The 19,797-nt window shown below is 49.6% G+C and overlaps 2 protein-coding genes across 2 annotated transcripts in view; one reads left to right on the forward strand and one right to left on the reverse strand.

Annotated features, from left to right (window-relative positions):
• The first annotated feature begins 1,397 nt into the window (after nt 1-1,397).
• Nucleotides 1,398-13,780, forward strand: BNIP5 (BCL2 interacting protein 5). The gene is made up of 12 exons (XM_040249052.1): nt 1,398-2,019; nt 2,115-2,129; nt 3,031-3,113; nt 4,624-4,686; nt 4,896-5,136; nt 6,175-6,303; nt 7,837-7,898; nt 8,205-8,442; nt 9,254-9,385; nt 10,185-10,249; nt 11,898-12,140; nt 13,745-13,780. The coding sequence occupies exons 1-12, from the start codon at nt 1,398-1,400 to the stop codon at nt 13,778-13,780; spliced, it is 1,929 nt and encodes a 642-aa protein (XP_040104986.1).
• Nucleotides 13,781-17,896: 4,116 nt separating this feature from the next.
• The window catches only part of PNPLA1 (patatin like phospholipase domain containing 1), a 52,997-nt gene continuing 51,096 nt past the window's right edge, over nt 17,897-19,797 (reverse strand). The window contains exon 10 of the mRNA XM_040249821.1: nt 17,897-19,370. Coding sequence (XP_040105755.1) covers nt 19,320-19,370 — 51 coding nt within the window. The 3' untranslated portion in view covers nt 17,897-19,319. The remainder of the gene's footprint in view (nt 19,371-19,797) is intronic.

The raw sequence follows: 19,797 nt of genomic DNA on the forward strand, positions 1-19,797 counted from the left end.
CACCTTCAAATCTGTCTGTATTTCTCTGTGCCTTTTCTTCCCTCTCTTTATGTAGCTTCTTCACATTCACAAGGATCCCTGCACATCTGAACTTGCAATTACAGCTTCTCATTTTTGTCTCTAAGCTGGACATAGTAACAGAATACATTTTAAAGTAATGAATCAGTTGGTAAACACAGAAGATATAAGGTAGATACATTAATACTTAATACACTAATAATAGTAAATGCATGATGAAGCTGTATTACAAATTAGAGTAGGCAAGCCATAAATCTAAACTCCATAGGAATCTCTGGGAACTCAGGACTGAGATTCCAAACCATATTTCCTTTTTCTTTTAACTTCCACCAAAGGGCAAAGGGTTTCTGAACAACTTCAGAAAAATTGGAAAGCCTCAGGAGTTTCAGATTAAAGACACACAAATCAAGTGCACTGCCCACACCCCAGCCTGGTTAAAATGCTGCCCGGAAAGAGGAGGTTGTTTTTTCTTTTCCATGAGTAGTTGCTTCATTTTGGATGGAGAACGGAAGGGTCCCGGCTGCTTTAAGATGGAACGGGTCCGAATTCATTTATTGTGTGTTAATACACACTCTTAGGTATTGTTCAGTTTACTAAGCGCTCATTATACATTTATTCCTTTGTTTAATAAGTACTTACTGTGTGCCAGTGATGTGCGGCATCTTCATAGATACTCAGGAAACAAGACCCAGAAAAACAGACAAGGGGGGAGGCAGAGAGGCTCAGGCAACAAACCGCTAAACATGTGAAGAAATCTTGCCAATAGGAGGGCCCCTTTGGGTAGGTAGAGCTTTTCTGGTGGCTCAGACAGTAAAGAATCTGTCTGCAATGAGGGAGACCCGGGTTTGATCCCTGGGTTGGGAAGATCCTCTGGAGAAGAGAATGGCAATTCAATATTCTTGCCTGAAAAATCCCATGGACAGAAGAGCCTGGTGGGCTACGGTCCATGGAGTTACGAAGAGTTGGACACAACTGAGTGACTGAACACACACACACACACACCCCAGTGGTTAGGACATGGCACTTTCACTGCTGAGGGCATAGGTTCAATCCCTGGTCAGGGAGCTAAGATCACCAAACTCAGTTTCAGTGGACTGCAGTCAGTGTGTTGGCAGGGTGGTCCTCCTGGAGGTTCTAGGGGTCCAGCTGTGAGATCTGGGGCATGACCTCCTGGGGATCGGTTTCCTCCTCTGGAACATGGGACAAGGATACCTGTCCTTCCAAGGGATGCTGAGGAATTTGAACGAGACAGTGGCTTTGAGAGTTGATAGTGCTCACATGATGGGTAGGTTGGATGGGCGCATGGGTCAGCACCACAAGCCCACCTCACAATCTCCGAGGCCTCTTCTAAGGGAGCTGTCTGTTTCGGTTGCAGTGCAATGGAGCCTCCCTGGGGCCCGAGGAAGCCTCTGTTGTGGAGGAGAGCCAAGTCTCTGGACAGGCTGCAGAACGCCCAGAAGGATTCAGAGTCGTGGGACTGCCGGGGCCCTTCCCTGCCCACTGGCCCCTTCAGGGAAGGTCTTTGTCGGACGGCCAGTGATGGGACCAGATGTCTCAAGAGTCTAGTTCAGTCTGTGGAGGCTCAGGACACCACAGCTGCTGCCCCCAGCCCAGAGGAGACCAAGGACCTTCTCAGTGAGCAGAGGCCTCGGCAGGACGCCAAGAAGGACAAGGCCCAGCGGCAGGCCCCGCAGGGGTGGCTGAGGTTTGTGGTGAACTTATTCTTCAGGATGGGCCCTGAGGAGCCCAAGGAAAAGACCAACAAGAAAGCAAAGGGGAAGGAGGGCCCCCCTGAGCCCGCAGAACCCCCCGAGAGCCCGGGCGAGCCAGCTCCCAGGAAGAAGGCCCACAGCAAGAAGGCCAGCCGCAAGAAACACAGTCAAAGGCAACACGGTGTGGAGGAGGCCAGGGGGACCCGAGACCAGGAGGCCGAGAGCCGAGAGGCCAAGGCGGCTGAGGCCTCATGTGGCGAGGGGGCTAACCTGGGCCCAGCAGCCAGGGGTGAGCAGACTGTGCCTGTTTCTATGGTGACCCCACCCCAATCCCTACCCCAAGGGCTGGGGTGCTCTGAGCTGCTTCCTTAAACCTCTCAACAGAAAGGGACTCGGAAGGTAGGGCCACCATCAGGAACAGCTTCACTTCTTAGAGGTAGAGCCGCACGGGGGCTGAGAACTGGAGGAGAAACCCCAGTTCCACCACTCACTGGCTGGGTGACCTGGGGCTGGAGACTTGCCTCATTGAGCCTCAATTTTGTTTTTCCTTTCATTGATACAACAGAGACTATAACAGGTAGCCGTAGTCCAGAGCTGGCAGACAGCAAGGGCTTCATAAGTGGCAGATGCTATTATTGTTAAGTACTCAGGGTTAAGGAGCACAGCCAGGGAGAAATATGAAGGCAGAGGGGAAGCTGAGCAGGAAGCTCTATCCCCCAACATTAATCTACGTGTGAGGCCTGGGGTAGGTGACAGGGAAGTAGAAACAGCTGGCTGCTGGTTCTAGACTTGATTCCACCAAGTTTGGGATAAGTTTGCTGTGTGACCTTGAGCAAGTTGCTATCCCTCTCTGATATCTCTTTGATTCTCACTTGTAAAATGAGTGAGCTGGTCCCTAAGGTGCCTTCCGTTTCTGATGTTTCGTGTCCTAGAGTTGAATGTCCCATAGGCAGCTGGAGGAAGATGGAAATTTGCCCTACAGGACTCAAAACTCACCATGTTTTTCATGGGGAGAAGAGATCCAAGGAAGATTGAGGATACTTGGGGGTGGGGGAGTGGAGAAGATGTCTGGACTGAGGCAGCCTCTTTTCAAATGGAAACCTTGGAGGGTTTCTGATTTTTTTGTTTAAGCCTAGAGCTGGCTCCAGCAGTGCCTGGCCTGCTGTGAATTCCATGCACTGTGTTGATTAACAAAGTCAGAAGAATCTCACTGACACTCACACGCAGTCCCACACATTTGGTTTCATCTTTATTATATGTGGAGAAATCTCTGATCTCCACCAGTTCTTGCTCCTCGAAGGTGGGGGTGCTGGAGTCTGGAAAGTTTCTTTCCAAGCTGTAGGTCACCAGCAGGAAGAGAAGCTCAGAAAGCTCGATATTTCTGTTAGCAAACAAAATGGATTGCTCCAGACGACTGCTTGGACCTTGGATGTTTAGACCTCACAAAATGCATGTGCTGACGTTGGCTCTTCTGGTGCTTCTGGTCCATTTAAGTTAGAGTTTCACAGAAGGGTCACAGAAGGGAGTCTCAGGAATTAGACTGGCCTCTGGAAAATGCTTCTGCCTTATGTGTTGATGAGCATGGGAACTTTTGAAGTCATTTAAAATTTATAGAAGGAATACACACACACACACACACACACACATATATAAACACCCACATATACATAAATATTTAAATGTATAGAAGAGTGGAAAGAATAGTTCTGTGCACATTCACATACTTAAAATTGTTACTAGTCAGCCATCCTTGCTTCATTGTTGCTGAACCCCTTTAAGTAAAGTGATGCTTCATCCTTAAATACTTAGACACACATCTGCAAGAAATAAGGACAGTCTCATACACTACCCCAGTCTTGTTATTGCCCTTAATAAAATCCATAAGGCTGTATGAATTTAAGTTCCTACCAAGAAGGGGCATATTTTAAAAGATATGAAAGTAGAGGAGCTATGCACCTGTGAAGGAGCAGCTAAAAGGCATTTAATTGGTTGTTTTGCAGGAAATTTGCAGCATGATTGTTCTCTTACGTGAGAGGGAGATGGCTGGTAGACTGAGTCAAGGAACAAAAGCCTAACAGGGTTTATAAATGAGAGGCAAGGGGTAAGAACATCTGCAGACAGTCTGGGAAGAGGGAATCTTGTCTGCACCTTCTTTTGTGTAAACTGATCAGCTGGCAACTAGCAGAGGCCACCCTGGGCACACTGTCTTTGGGTAGGTCGACTGGAATATCAAAAGAAAACCATTTACATCGTTTGGGCTTCTGTGTAAAGACTTGGCAGTGTGGTTGGGCACCAGCGTGGCAGGCTATCTGTGTCCTGCCTGTTGGAGTGCCTCTGTCCACCTCAGATGGGCTGGCGCTCCATCATTTCCCTGGCTGAAATTTTGTAGGTCGAATCATCTCTAACCTTGTAAGGTATTTCCAAACGCAGTCTCCTTTGATGGCCTGACAGCCTCCTGAGGGATCCAGGATGGGACTTATGATTCACATTTCACAGAGGAAGTGACGAAGGCCCAGAGAGGTTAAGAGACTTACCCAAGGTCACACAGCTTGGGTCACAAACTCAAAGTAGATGTTTACAGATCTGCAAAGTTCAAAGGATATTGTGGGGTACAAGTTGAATGCCTGAAGGACTGACTCGAAACTTCTGCATAAAATTGCATGCTTTGGCCTAGTACCCTTCACCTGTGGATCTTCCAACCCTTTCTTAGAAGGACCAGGCCCTGGGATGTGTGCTTCCCCATCCCCAATCTGTGGCCTAAAGGAGCTGTTTTAAGAGGACCCTCACTTAATCCAGAAGTCCCAAGTTGGTCTCAGAAGGCCAAGGCAGTCATTAAAAAGAGTCCTCTCTGCGCCTACAAAGATTAACCAGGTGTATTGGTTTTCTTCCAGAGGATATCATCATCGAGAAGATAGTGCAGCTGCTCCAAAAAGTGGGAGACCAGTGGGAGGAAGAGGTGAGGTGGGGCACACTGCCCTCCCTCCTCCTTGCTCAGACCCTACCTGTCCTGCCGGGTCTCGCTGCTCCCCTGCTCCGGCCTCTGTCACCAGCCGTGCCTGGGGCCACCCTGAAGCCCTTGGGTGCTCCTCAGCTGCTTCGTGGGGAGCTTTCCCCTCTCCTGAGGCTCAGGGGCCTGACTCAGTTTCTCTCTCCTCTCTCCCACAGCAGCATCAAGCCCTTCAGTCTGTGGTGACCCCACGAAACCCAGCACCAGTCGTCAAGAAGAAATCCCAAGAGAAAATGTCCAGCCTTAAGAGAGCATTTTCTTTTAAGAAATATGGCTCGGAGGAACCCAAGAGAGCAGGGGCCACCCATGTTTCCAGCCCAGGGTCCCGGCAGCCCAAGAGACCCAACTTTCTGCCCCTGTGTGTCGGCGGCCATCGGCCCTCCAGCTCCAGCCTCCCTGGTGAGCAGGCTCACGGTTACCATAGCAACACTACCTCTCATGCTGGAACCTTCCCCATGGCTTGAATTGGTCATGTGCAGAGCTGCTGTCCCAGTTCTGAATTTCACTCTGCCCTGAGCAGCGTGGGGAGGGCAAAAGGAATGCCAGAAGGTTACCTCCACACGCCAAGCCTCATCGTCTAGGCAGCCCAGCTAAGCCCCTGGTGGAAACTGTGTTCAGAGAATTCCACCAACTATCGTGGTCTCTCTGCAGCCTCAGCTTCCACACCCTGGCAGCGGGTAGCACATGTAGGAAGGAACTAGAGCCTGGCAAGCAGGAGATCTGGGTGCTGGGCTGTATAATCCCTAACTCTGTGCCTCAAATCTCACCTGTAAAAATAAGACATTTTCTGGCTGTGTATCTGTTGGCCACCAGTCCTCATCTTAGGAAGTACGTCTTATTATCTCCATTTCACAGATGAGGGAACTAGGGTTTCGGGAGGTAAAATCATGTTTGTGGTCACGGGGCCCATCACGATGGAGCCAGAGTTACTGGGAGAGAGGGTCTTCCTGGTGTCAGGGAGGAGCAGCCTAGCAGGTCATCCTGGCCGGGGGAATTCACATTTTAAAAAGGAGGAAGCTATGTTGAACACTAAAGAGTGATCCCCGGTGGTGGGATTTCAGGCCACAGGGGAGATGTTTTCATGTAGGGGGAGCCTGGCTGCGATGGGTCTAATTCGGGCCAGGGCATCAGGCATCTACTCTCCAGTTTGCAGGTAAAGCCAAGATGGTGGAGGGATGAGCTTCCAGGGGAAGGAGGGTGGGAGTGGCGGAGAAGCCCAGGACAGGGACAGCTATACGGATGGACGTGCAAAGGGGTGAGGAAGCTTGGTCTTCAGTACAGCGCAGCCAGGGCCCTGCCCAGCAGCCCCCTTCCGCCCCAAAAAGGCCTCTGCATGTGCTAGCCATGGAGAGCACTCTGAGTCTCTTCTGACTTCTGTGTGTTAGTCAACACCCTCAGGCTGGTGAAACTCACCCACCGTTTCCTTTTGCTTTTTAGGTGTGGAAGAACCTGAAGTCCAAGAGGCTCTACCTACAGATGGTGGACGTCCAAGTCTCTTTGAGCTTTGCACCCCAGCAGAAAGTGGGGGACGCATCGAGGACCTGCAGGACAGAGCCACAGAATTCAGTCAGTACCCACTCTTCTCTTCTCAGAGGCCCCTTGGAAAATGTCTGAGCTGAGCCCTCTACTTCCAGAAGGGAAACTGAACCAGAGACAGGCAGTGACCTGTCCTTTTCTGCCTCTGAGCACTGCGGGCTGGAGAGGCAGCTTGGGGTCCAGAACACAGGCCCTAAGCCAGACTGAGCCTCAGCTGTAAAACCACAAAAGTAATAATGCCCTCCTTAGGGAGGCCGACACTAGGAGATGCAAGGAAAGCATTAGTCCATGGCAAGGGCTCTGTAGAAGGTACATCTTTAGAACCTGGATTTGAACCTGAGCTCTGACCTCTCCAGCTGAGTGATCTTGGACAAGCTCCTTCATCTCTGGTCTCAGTTTCCTCATCTATAAATTGGGGATAAGAATAGTACCCCCTCCCTAGAGTTGCTGGAAGTTCTCAATGAATTAGCAGTGATGAAGCATTTAGAGGTATACATGGGAGCTGCTAAAAAAGTATCAGCTGCAGTTTATTGTGACTATTAGTGTTGTCCTGTAGCCCAGCTTGAGAGCAGAGCCTCAGGAGAAATAAAGAGGATGGGAAGAGGGGGAGAAGCCTTAGGAGAGAAGCTGAACCGATGGTGGCTGCCACCTTTATCATTATTATTTTATCATTGGCGGAGCCAAGACTGTAATCATGTAATCACTGTCCCTTCTGTGTGTCTGCAGATCCTGTCTCCCTACCTCTCCCATTCTGCCTTCTCTGCTTTTCACAGAGGCCGTGCCTTGAAGGAGAATTGAGAAGGGCCCCTGATCTACCTACAAGTGGAGGAAGGAGCAGGGAGGGGGGATTTGGGACCAGACGGCCTTGAGACACCTTCCCCTGGAGGCAGGGGTCTCAGCTGTTTTCCTAAACATAACAAGGCACGTCTAGGCCCTTCCTCAGCAATGAATGAATAAGTGAATATGTTCCCATGGTTTGAATAAGTGAATTAGTAAATGAATATGTTCTCAGGGCTTCCCTGGTAGCTCAGCTAGTAAAGAATTCACCTGCAATGCAGGAGACCCTGGTTTGATTCCTGGGTCAGGAAGTTCCCCTGGAGAAGGGATAGTCGATCCACTCCAGTATACAATGTGGGAGACCTGGGTTCAATCCCTGGGTTGGGAAGGTCCCCTGGAGGAGGGCATGGCAACCCACTCCAGTATTCTTGCCTGGAGAATCCCCATGGACAGAGGAGCCTGGCGGGCTCCAGTCCATGGGGTCGCAAAGAGTCGGACATGACTGAGCGACTGAGCACCTGTTCCCACAAAACCAGCTCTGCCTTCAGGCCACCTCTGGGGAATCTGTGTCCCCACCATGGGTTGGGCCAGGGATGACCTCAAAAGCAAGCTCATCAGCACCCACCCTGGAGACTTGTGAGAATCACCCAGGGAGCCACCGGGTCTTAGGAAATGAAGACTAACCACAGAAAAGCTTTTCTCAACACTTTAGGAAATGAAGACTAACCACAGAAAAGCTTTACTCAGCACTCAAGTGTGAGCAACCCCTTTGTTCTTTTTTTTTAGAAGAATTTGTCCAGAAGATCATTGCCCTTCTCCAAGATGCAGAGGAGCAGTGCAGAGACAAGGTGAGGAAGACGTTCCCCACATAGACCCTGACCTTCACTTTGGACACCACCCCCCAGCCTGGCACTCCCCTGCCCCTACCCCAGTCCTGCATCTTGCCAGAACCTGGCTCCATCTCCCCTCCTTCCTGGAGCCTCCCCTAATCGCTGCAGGCTGTGCTTGACTCCCCAGCTCTGAGCGTCATCACCCTTCTCCCCTAACCACACCATCTGGCCCACAGTGGGTCTCTGTCTGTTTCTGGAGCTGCTGGTCTCCACTGACTTGTAAAGTCAGGGGCCCTGACTCAGTTTCCCTTATCTCCCCCGTAGCAACTTCAAGTCCAGGAGCCGGAGGTGGCTGTAGAAAACTTGGCCCCAGCCTGCAGGAAGAAAGGCCAAGAGAGAAAGTCAAATTTCAGAAAGGCCTTCTATAAAAAACACAGCTCCAAGGACCCCAAGAGAGTGGGGGCTGCAGGTGCTGCCAGCCCAGACTCCCGGCCACCCAAGAAGCCCAGCTTTCTGCCCCTGTGTGTTGGTGGCCATTGGCCCTCCGTCTCCAGCAACTCTGGTGAGCAGACCTGGGGTTGCCATGGTAACAGAGGCTGCCTCTGGCCCCGTGGCTTCCTCCAGGGCAGGGTTGGCCAGATATGTGGTGTACCATTCAGTCTTGACTTTCACACTGAGCAGAGTAGGGCGGTGTGGGGGCTCAAGAGGAGAAAGGAGTTGGCTGATGCCAGGATTCACCCCACACACACTCTCCCCCACCCATCATAAACCCCTGAAAACATAGTATGACAGCATCACCATACATAAATCAGAATCACCTGCAAAGGTGATAGAAAAATGGAGACTCAGGTTTGATGAAGCAGGACATGTCCTGGGCCTCTGTTTTTTCACTGCACTAAGGTGTGAGGACCACTGGGGTACAACAATGCCCCCAACATTGGCAGAGTGCCCGCTGCATGCCGCGTTCACACATATTATCTCATTTAATCCCCCTCACAACTCTCCCAATTGACAGATGGAGAAAATGAGATTCAGACAGACTAAGGGACTCAGCAAAGGCTTGCCAAGTTAAAGGGGAAGGGGGCTCACTTGCTGAGACTTGTTGGCAGGCCTGCTTGCTTTCCTCCCAAATATAAGGAGGCAGAGGGGGTAGGTGGAAGAGAGAATGAGATGCCTGGAGGGACAAAGAGCACTGTGAACTCCTCTGAGGCAGGTCCAGTGGGGCTGGGGGTTCCCTGAGGAGCCTGGGAAACCAGGACCCGTCTTAAGCCAGAGACTTTGGACAGCTTCTTGTCAGAACCTGGGTTCAGTGATGTGCTGGTAGATTTGAGACAGGTGCAAACACATTCACACCGACTCCTCTTTGCCCTCAGATCCAGAGGATCTCGAATTCCAGGGGTCCCCACCCACAGAAGGGGAGCCAGTTGGAGACCCAGAAGCACCCTTCCAGGCCAGAAGCCACAAGCCAGAAGCGGGACCTCAGCCGGATGGAGCAAATGAATCCAGTTAGTGTCACCCTGCTCTCTCCTGGGACAGCTGCCCCGGGGCTTCCCCTTTGCATGGCTTTCACAGGCTGAACCCTAGTAGGGAACTGGGAAGGCAGCTTTACAAATACCCCAGGAGACTCTAGAAGGGCAGAGAGGACACAGGGTTGACCTTTGAACTGGGGCAGAGTTGCAGGTGGACAACCTTCTTCAGGTAGAGAATGTCCATTCTGTGGGATGTACTTTCACCCCACCGCATGCCACTGCTTCGCATGAATGTTTCATGTAAAACTCCTAGCTTGCTCTGGATCTCATAGCCATTGGCCTACTGCAAACAAGCTCCAGTACACTAGGGGCACGGGGTCCAGGGAAAGGTAGCCTTTGCAGATTTCTGAGGTATAAAATTCCCACCTTGGCTGATTTCAAGTTGCCAACAGTTTATAACAAACGGTTCTCCAAATATTCCGAATATTCATAATTAAGTCTTGGTAAGAGCCGCCACCTGCACACCATTGTTTACAACCCAGGCTGATGGTGCAGGCTATTCTGCAGCCTAGATAAGGTCTCAGTTTCCCCATCTGTCAAAATGGAGCTGAATGTGGTGGCAGGTGAGGCTCTGCAGGTCCAAGTGACTTCTTTGTCTATAAAGCAAAACGAAACAAAACCCTCATGATCCAGCTCTAGTTTAGGGGAAGATTTTCCTTGGTTCTTCATAACTAAACTGTGTGCTGTGTTTTAGAGGCAAAATACTTCTGGGATCGATGGATGGGTTATTGCAGAACTTGTCAACAGTCCCTCAATCCTTCTTTATTTTTCTTAGAGGAGCTGATCATCCAAGAGCTGGTGGCCCTTCTCCAAGAAGTGGATGGCCAGTTGGGAGAGCAGGTGAGGAGTGCTCAGTACCCCCAAGGACTGAACCCAAGTTCAGGCCCCATCTTTGCATCTGGGTGACCGTGGCCTGCCCCATAACTTCCGTGGGCCTCTGTTTTCTCCTTTCCAAAATGGGGGATAAATACCTACTTGCCAACTTTAGTGCTTATATAGAAAATGCCAGACACACAGCAGAGGAGATCAATGTTAATTAATTTCTTTTTTCTTTTTTTTTTTTTCAATGTTAATTTAAAATAACGTAAAGCTCTGTGTCTCCACTTGCCAACCAGGACTTCCCCTGTCCAAATCATCCTTGAAGTTCAGCTCAAGGAAGCCTCCTTCCCCAAGTCCCTTTTATCTCGTCCTCTATTTGCCCTTCACTCTGTCTTGGCACACGCTTCAGCAATTATAAGGCCTCCAATTCTTTCAAGCTTTTAGAGTTCCCTCTATTGCTAGATAGCTTGTGACATAAGGTTCCTCGCCTTTGAAAACCTCACAGTCTACTTGGAGAGACAAACACAGATCACACACAAAGAGGCAGGTCACAGATGAGTGCTCAGTGTGGTGGTGCTGGTTTAGTCACTGAATCATGTCTGACTTTTGTGAACCGGTGGACTGTAGCCCACCAGGCTCCTCTGTCTATGGGATTATCCCAGCAAGAGTACTGGAGTGGGTTGCCATGCCCTCCTTCAGGGGATCTTCCAGACCCAGAGATCAAACCAGCATTGTAGGTGGGCTCCGGTATTGTAGGTGGTCTCCAGCATTGCAGGCAGATTCTTCACAGCTGAGCCTGTAGCCATTGCTATTGGTACCTCTTCTGGTACCACAGATCGCGTGGCCCAGCTCCCAACTGCCAGCACTTGCATCCTTTTGCCTGAAGACTGGCCCCTCCAGAGCCGTTTACACCCATACAATAGGCCAGTGTGACACTCTCCACCTTGCCAGGAGCAGCCCTCAATCATCGGCTGATGGGAGCTGGTGTGCACATACTCCAGCTCCCTCCCCCCTTGGGGGGATAACTCTGGGGCTTCCAAATTGCCCCAAGGGGATCAGGCTCAGCTGCCAGCCTGAGGGGGCTGCTTCCCATTCTTGCCCCCCTGTTTCCACTCCCCCATCCGTGTCTGCCCGGATCACTCACCACAGAAGTGAGCTGCATCTGAGTTCTAGTCTTTGGATCTGCCTCTGGGGGAACCCAACCTAAGACATTTAGGTATTAGGAGGAGGAGGCTTAGGGCAGGAACTGAAATTCACCCAACATCCACTTTTCACAAAACATTAAACTATCTCACTTGACCCCTTTCCCCCAACAATAGTGTGCTGGGGGAAGGCATTATTACCCCCATTTTACATGTGACAGAGGCTCAGAGAGGTCACTCAGCTAGCGAATGCTATTTAAGCATCCATTATCTGAATCCAAAGACCTGCATTTTGTCTTTTGGGTTTTTTTTTTTCCCCACTTTGTTGTGCTGCTTGGAGCTGTACCTTGCAGAGCAGATTCTGAGAGGCCAGGGAAGGTGGAGGAATTTAACAAGGCATGCTGTCCCAGGGACAGGGAGGCGCCCAGCCTGACTGCGTGGGGTTGATGGAGGAGGGGTGCGGGGGGGGGGAAGTACCTACCTGCCAGCCAGGCTGATGGATGGCCTGCCTTCATTTCTGCCTCCAGATCAAGCGACACCCCAGCTTTAAGAAATTTTTCTACGAGCCCTCAGCCTCTTCCCTCAGAAAGCTGGTAGCCACGCTGCGCAGCCAAGGGGCCCACGCCACTGAGCCCGAGAGAACCTACCCATTTGTCTTTGGCTTGGGAAACCAAGGTCCTGGCAACAATTACCACACCGTCCTCAATCTCACAGGCCTACACTACAGGAGACCCAGTTACGGCCAGTTCCCGTACGAGGAGGCCCAGCAGGTGAGAACCGGCCCCGTGGCACGAGGGGGGACAGACTCAGATCACAAGACCTGCTTCGTGTCCTCTCCCCTCCCCTGCTTAGCTCCGGACTTCTGGGGTCCAGCTGAAATGCCACCTCCTGTCCAGGCCTTCTGAGACAGTGCTACACCACAGCGGCCGTCATCTTTCCCAGCCTCCCTGCTTTACCTGCTAGTAAGCTGATTAGCATCCTCTTTTATTTGGCTCTGGTCTCCAACAGGAGGGGTATTTTCATACTTCTTGATATCAGTATGGAATACCGGACTGGCTACTATCTTAGCTTCACCCTCTTGCTGTTTCATGCGTTGTGCTGCTTGGCTTGCCAATTGAGACGGTCATAAAATTTAAAGAAAAAAGTACAGTAAGATTACATATCAAATACGGGATGGTGAGGTAGTTGAGAAGGCTCCCTGGGGCTGTTGGGTTCTGAAAGGCTTCTCAGAGGACATTCTTCAAGGACCTTGCCTTGACTGATTATGAATAGCTTCTCTTCTGCCATCGCTCGCTCTTTTGATTGGTTTCAGGCTTTCCCTAATAATCCTCCCTTCCCTGAGACTCTGGGATGGTCTCTGTAGAGAGAAAATTTATTACTGATCTTTTTTAAAATCTGAATTTTCTGGTGGACTCTGAGTTCTCCCCGCCCTTTTCAAATTCACTTAAGATGACCAGCTTACAAACATTTAACCACTTCTAAAGTGCAGAAACTACTGAGTGAATTGTGATTTTAAAGCAATGAAACGTCCTATTGCTGTTGTTCAAACAGGACCAGAACTTCCAGATCCAAATGGTTCCCTGGGGGACCAGACCTTTATTGCAATGATATCACTCTTACTCAAACTCTTTGTCTCCCCCTGGAATTAACTTTAGAAGCCATGTGATAAGTCTGTCAAGAAAGCAGGCCTTATTTCATGATACTTGTACCTCATCATTTCAGTGGCTTTCCTGGTGAGAACCCCGTATGACCTTAGACCTCTCTTTTCTCAAACTCACTGTCTTCTGGAGGCTAGGGACAATTTGCCCTCTAAGGTGGCGTGACTTAGCAGCAGCAGCAGCAAGGTGGATTAGGTAACACCAGATGGAGTGATCTGAGTTCTTTGTGGAAGATATTTTAGAGACATCAGTTCTGACATTCTCAGTAGCCCTAACACTGTATCTTCTGGTTTTGCTAGCCATTCATTTATTTATTCACTCATCCATCCAATCAGTACATATTGAGAGCCTTCTATTAGCCTAGCTGTGTAAGATGCTCTGAGGGCCTGTGAGAGGTTCTAATGGAAAAAGACAGACTGTTTACTGATAATAAAAGTAAATATCAATTAGATGCCAAATTAGCACCAACTGTGGCCAATAAAGAAGTTGGTTCTGGGCGCCTTCCAGGAGGCAGCAGGCATTGGCTTTGACCTTTGAGGATGGAGAGGCTGCAGATGGGGAGAAGGGACCAAGAGGACACTGCAGGCAGGAGGTACTCTGTGAGCAAAGACCCAGAGGTGGGAGCTAGTGGGTTAATGAGAACTCTGTTGTTATCAGGGTGGGACCCATATGGAATTGGACTATGACTAAAATCTGTGTTCTTTTTCTCCTCCCAGAACATCACAAGTTCTCAGATCCAGAGTCCAGATTGAAAGCTGCGCTTTGCACTCAAGTTCCCTTGAAATATGCAAACATTGGTAGCTTCAGCCAGGAAACCCTGAAAATGCTCCATGTTTTCCCAGTCCAGTGCTTCACAGACATGATGGAAGAAGAGAGTGGACAGCCATTCTGTGTCCATGCACCATCGTGGGCTCATTGAGACCGAGAATGAACAAGGTGTTCGTCTACAAAACTGGAGGCAAAGGCTGTGGGGGAAAATGCACTGGACTGGGAATTAGGCGACCAGGACTCCACCTGCTGACCTACCTCCAAACTTGCTGCAAAACCCTGTACGAGTCCCACGTCCCTTCTCCTCTCCAGACCTTGGATTCTGGGCTGGGTTAGTGACCCATCAGACCCCTTCTGGTTGTATTATGCTAAAATATCTCTAAAGAGAGATAGCAAGTGCTTTCACTCTGTGGCTAAATATTCCCATCCCACATAGCTGGAGGCAATCTTTAAGTACTGACCAAATGAGTGAATGAATGGAACGCCTGAGATTCAGGCAATTCTGCCAGACATTCTCTGGGAGGCCTTGGTCCTCAACTGGAATTGTGAGACCAATGGTTCTCCTCTGAATTGGTAGGTAGAGAGAAAATGGGGGAGTTACCTCAATAGGATTTGGTCTAGAGCCTTGGACCAGGAATCAAGGCCTCTGCATTCTGGGGCCAACCTTAGGGCCTAGTGCCGACTCATGTGCCCTTGTTTGCTTGTTTGTTTTATCGTGCGTTTTCTTGGTTCACCAGGGCTAAAAATATGCCCACGCCATGTAGAAGAGCTGCTGATACTTTTTTCAGATGTTAGTTTTTTAAATAAGTCTCTTGCTTCCCTGATAGCTCAGTTGGTAAAGAATCCGCCTGCAATGCGGGAGACCCCAGTTCAATTTCTAGGTTAGGAAGATCCCCTGGAGAAGGGATAGGCTACCCACTCCAGTATTCATGGGCTTTCCTTGTGACTTAGTTGGTAAAGAACCCGCCGGTAATGCGGAAGACCTGGGTTCAGTCCCTGGGTTGGGAAGATCCCCTGGAGAAGGGAAAGGCTACCCACTCCAGTGTTCTGGCCTGGAGAATTCCATGGACTGAATAGTCCATGGGGTCGCAAAGAGTCGGACACGACTGAACGACTTTGACTGACTTTAGTTTTAAAAATACGTCTATGCTTAATCTCTCACCTGAGCATCCACACGCACGTAACAGATGTGCAACTACAGGTATCACACAATCTGCTCAGCTTGCCAACAGTACTTAGTGCCCACATGGATTTGTCGAGCCTCCCAGGAACCCTGCAACCTCTAGATGGGGACGCAGCAGGGTGGGGACAACTGGTCTAGAATCCTCTCAGCCCTCTGTCCTGTAATTCTACAGCCGAGAAATGAAGCTGATGCCTTTCAGCTCTGCCATCTCATGTTTTGCTTATTTAGTCGCTAAGTCATGTCTGACTCTTTGCGACCCCGTGGACTGTAGCCTGCCAGGCTCCTCTGTCCATGGGTTTCTCCAGGCAAGAACACTGGAGTGGGTTACCATTTCCTGCTCCAAGGGATCTTCCTGACCCAGAGATCAAACTTGCGTCTCCTCCCTTGGCAGGCAAATTCTTTACCACTGAGCCACTTGGGAAGTCCAAATAATCCATGCAATGATATCTAAAAGTAAATTTGGAAATTGAATGGGGTTCAATCGTGGGGATTTGCCAAAAATCACTAAGAAAATCAACACAAAGAGTTCTGAAATTACATAGTGCTGTGTCTATATAAGTTGCTATTCTTACGATAGCTACAGTCTGGGTAGTTTTCAGGAAATGGGGAAGGGCTTCAAGGTAGATTGCCTGGGATGGTTGAATGAGTGTGCACTGCTCAAGAGCACCAAACTGCAGGAGACATTGACTTCTGAGACATTGTGGATTTATAGATTTATGATGATGATTTTCCAGCTGATGGCAGAAAAGTATCTTGAGAAATGGGCTCCTTTTTGTTTTTGCACCAAGGCAAGGTTTTGTCTTCTGCACAACTCAACAGTTCCAACACATGTGTCTATTATCTGCATGAATGCCTGACAGGGCTATGAACACAGCCTTCTAACCCTGCCTAGAGCACATGGCTATCGGGGAGAGAGTGTTAAAACCTGGATGGCCAACCCATCCTTGTTATCCTTGGTGGACACTGTCTTGCTGTTGTGACGAGCCCCATAGGGTAGAGCTGAGGAGGGGGAGAAGCCGAGAGACTTGGGCACTTAGCAGGGACTGGCCTCAAACTTGAGGCAAAGTTTCAGATTCTGAAAGTCATTTAGTGTTATTGCTGCTCCCAAGAAGTGGGGGAGGTTTATTTATTTTATGGATTCATTTTAGGCAGTGTTCAGGAACACAGCACTAAAATGTGAAAGATCAGAATCAGTTTTGAGAAGAGGGTCAGGCACCTTCTGTACAGAGTTTCTTATTTGGAATGATGTTCTTTAAGTTATGTAAGTATTCAGTATGAGTTTTCGATGCTGGCATCTGAGTCTCATTTTTGTACTGTTATTTGAGCAAATAAAGAAACTGATTTGCACAGAAGTCTGACTTGCATTGGATTATTCACCACGGAGGCAAGATGGAGCCACCTGCCATGTCTAGGCCAGTCCAGAGCCTGCAAGGTTGCAGGGGTCTGCCTCCTTTTTCCTGCCTGGGGGCCCTGTCCAGATGCTATTCAGGTGTCTGCTCCTTGTGGTACCAACTTGCTGAGGCAGTGGGGGAAAAAAAAAAGTGCCCTGTCTTGAGCATCGGGTGACCAGGATTTTAATCCAGCTGCCTTCAGGCTGATGACCTTGGAGACAAGATACTTGCCTTCCAGACCTGCCATTCTACAGCTCTGCGATTCTTCAGGTAACAGTGAATTGTATGTCCAGGAAAATCTGGGCCAGTCCTAATGCTGCTTCATCTGCCCTATTGATTCCTAAATTCTGGTACTCAAACTCGGTCACTCAAACCAGGATAAAAATGGACAGAATACAGCGTCTGGTTTTTGGTCCAGAAAATGTGGTCTCCACTGAAAGTCATCTAAAGCCTCCTTTCCCCTGTCTCAGATAACACGTGAGTTCTTCCAGCGGCAACCTGAGGAAAGGGAACTTGTATGCGTAGCTTGTCTTCTTTCAAAAGTTAAGCCTCCTTTCCCCAGCTCTTGAAGGTGGGCCTTAATGCTCTGAGAAGGGCAGGAGGGAGCAGCACGATCGTCTCACGGATGAGGACGCTGGGGCTGGGAGTGCTCCAGGTCACACAGCCAGCTGCACACAGACCGCCAAGGATGCTGTTCTGAGAGCCACCACAGTGCCCGCCCACCCGCAATCAATATTTATCTATGTGTCCGGTCTAGTGCTAGCTCTGTGGAATCCACAGATGCAAGACATGACCCCTGCCCTCGGGACACTCACAGCCCTCACTGGCTGCAGTGCCAGTCTTGTGCCAAGAGGAATACAGGACTCACCTTGGAGGTCTCAAGAGCACTGAGGCGCACGGGAGACCCTGCTGCTTTGAAAGGCTTTTGAAAGGTGGACAAGTGACAACAGGACATAATTAACTAATCTCTTAGTGTCCTGACAAGTCAGGAGGCTAACTGGGTGGGTCAGAGATACAGGTGGGAATTCTCTGGTAGTTCAGTGGTTAGGACTCCAACTTCATGGCCAAGGGCACAGGTTCAGTCTCTGAGCAGGGAACTAAGATCCTGTGCAATCAAACCCAGAGATAATGGGGTAAGGGGGTCAGCAGAGAACTGGCTGAGTTTGGGTGTTAGCTGGGCTGCAGGGGTTGCTGCGCTGTGGGCGTCACTAAGATACACTTGTTTGGAAAACTAGTAAGTGTTCTGGCCTTGGCACCAGTGACACCTTCTGATTTCAAAACACAACCCATTCCTGTTGCTGTTTTTTCTTTTTCCAAGGCATAAACAGGAGAGAGGAACTATTAAGGCTGCCAAAATTAGCAAAGAAAAATATGGGTGGCCCAGTTAAATCTGAACCTCAGATAGACAACAAATAATTGCAATGCTGGGGGTACTCTTACACGAGGTAATTATTCATTGTTTATCTGAAATTAAAATTTAACAAGGAAAAAAAAATAAAATAAAATTTAACAAGGAGTCCTGTATCTTTTTTTTTTTTTTTCTCTAGCCACCCTGGAATTCAGGCAAGAACAATTCTCTAACTACATTAGAGCATCTGGGCTCAAATACAGGCTTTGAGTTAGAGCAATAGTTAATATTATATTCAGTTCTCCTTTTCACACCAGGGAATAAGCATTCCTGAGTTGTGCAAGATTGAAACCCTCCCTCCCCGGCTCACATGTCCCAGGGCCTCTGGGCACACAGTTACTTGCAAACAGCAAGACCTTCTTAGGGAAAGGCCTGAAGGCAGCAGGGCTGCTCCACCTGACTCCTGGGGCTCTTCTCTTGACTGGTGGAGCCACAGAACTGAGCAAGGCAGCGGATGCTAGAACACCTGAGGTTTGGTTCTTTTCAGGCCTCTCAAAGGTACTTAGATTCCTCCAGGTAGATCCGTCTGAAGAGGATGCATGTAGAGTCTTGTTCCCTCACATGGTCCTGTTCAGTGTAGGGTCCAGCCGCCTGCATGCCATAGCCTCCCACCCACCTGGGCTTAAATTAGCATGCGTCCTTCTCAGGGGCCACAGTGCAGGGCTGTCTTCCACCTAGTCTTCTAGGATTTGCATTCTAGGATTTGTTGAGCAAATGCATCTGAGGCCTGTGGACAGCCTGTTTTTCCTTACTGGATCTGGCTGGAGCCAGAGGTTATCCACAAGCAGTGAGTTAATTTTATTTTATTTTATTTTTCTGGACAGGCTGCAAAAATTGAAGTTAAAGGCCTCTTTCTTGTGGATCGTTTTCACTGAGGTGTGAACAGCAGACAGAGTCTGCCCTCATCTGGGCTGGGAAAGGGGAGGGGAGGGCACACATGGCCTCCCATTCCCTCTGTCAGCACAGCAGGACTTGGGGAAGGCCAGGGCCGCCCGCTCCCCCAGCTGCACCAGTAATCCCCGGGGTAAAAGCTGGTTAGCGCCTCCAGGGGATTCCCGTGAGTGGCCGCGATGGAGTCCGCTGGTTCCAGGTCAAGCCTTTTGTGTATTGTGTGAACAAAAAACAAACAGCAGAAGATGTGGTCTCTTGACACCGCAGGAAACAGGAAAGGGTGTCCATGGCTCAGCTCTGCCTGACCCCCAACAGTTTTGCCCCGTGGATGACCTCCTGGGAGAGGACGAGGGTCTCCAAGAAGCAAACTCAGGCTGGCTTGGGAGGAGGACTCAGAGCCCAGCTGCCTGGGAGGAGGCTGTGCTGCCCACTCTTACTGTCTGTTCTGACGTCCATCTGTCTGTCCAGAGCAGAGTAGAGGAAGGACCCGAGGGAAGCTGGGAGGATGTTTAGACAAGAAGGCTCTTGCCTGGGGGAAGCAAGATCCTTTACCCCAACAGGCTTGGTAGTGGGTGGGACCCCAGTCCTTGCAAGGCCTGGGGTGAAAGGAGGGCGTCTGAGAACAGTGAGAAGGTTCAGCCTCGTGGGCGTCAGGTTCTCTCCCGTTTCAGCTCAAGTTTCCTCTCTCGGCTCACAGTTTCCTAGAAAAAGGACACAAATTCATCATCGCCAAGTCCCAAATCTAGTACTTCCCTCCCCTTATATCCACCGAGACCACTGCTCACACCTTCATATGCTTTGGGCATCCTGAGCAAATAGCCACACTGATATGTGGAAATAGGAAATCTCAATTTGTATCAAAAGCCAGTTCAAGGGTTTACTTTGTTATACAAATGGTCTTCTGCAAAAGCAGAGTTCCATTTGCAAAGCAGGAGTTGGTGAAAGCGTGTTTGCCATATTTTTTGACTTACACAGTCTGGTTGATATTTGGTTTTTCAGGAAGAGGTGGAGTGGTCTCCAGTATGCTGAGTACAGTTGTGTGGACTGCACACTGCACAAGGATACACTGCCAGTACAAAAGGGCAGGCACTTCACAGGCATATTTATGCTGCCATTCATACAGTTTTC

This window comes from Oryx dammah, unplaced genomic scaffold (assembly GCF_014754425.2).
Source record: "Oryx dammah isolate SB20612 unplaced genomic scaffold, SCBI_Odam_1.1 HiC_scaffold_11, whole genome shotgun sequence".
NCBI lineage: Eukaryota > Metazoa > Chordata > Mammalia > Artiodactyla > Bovidae > Oryx > Oryx dammah.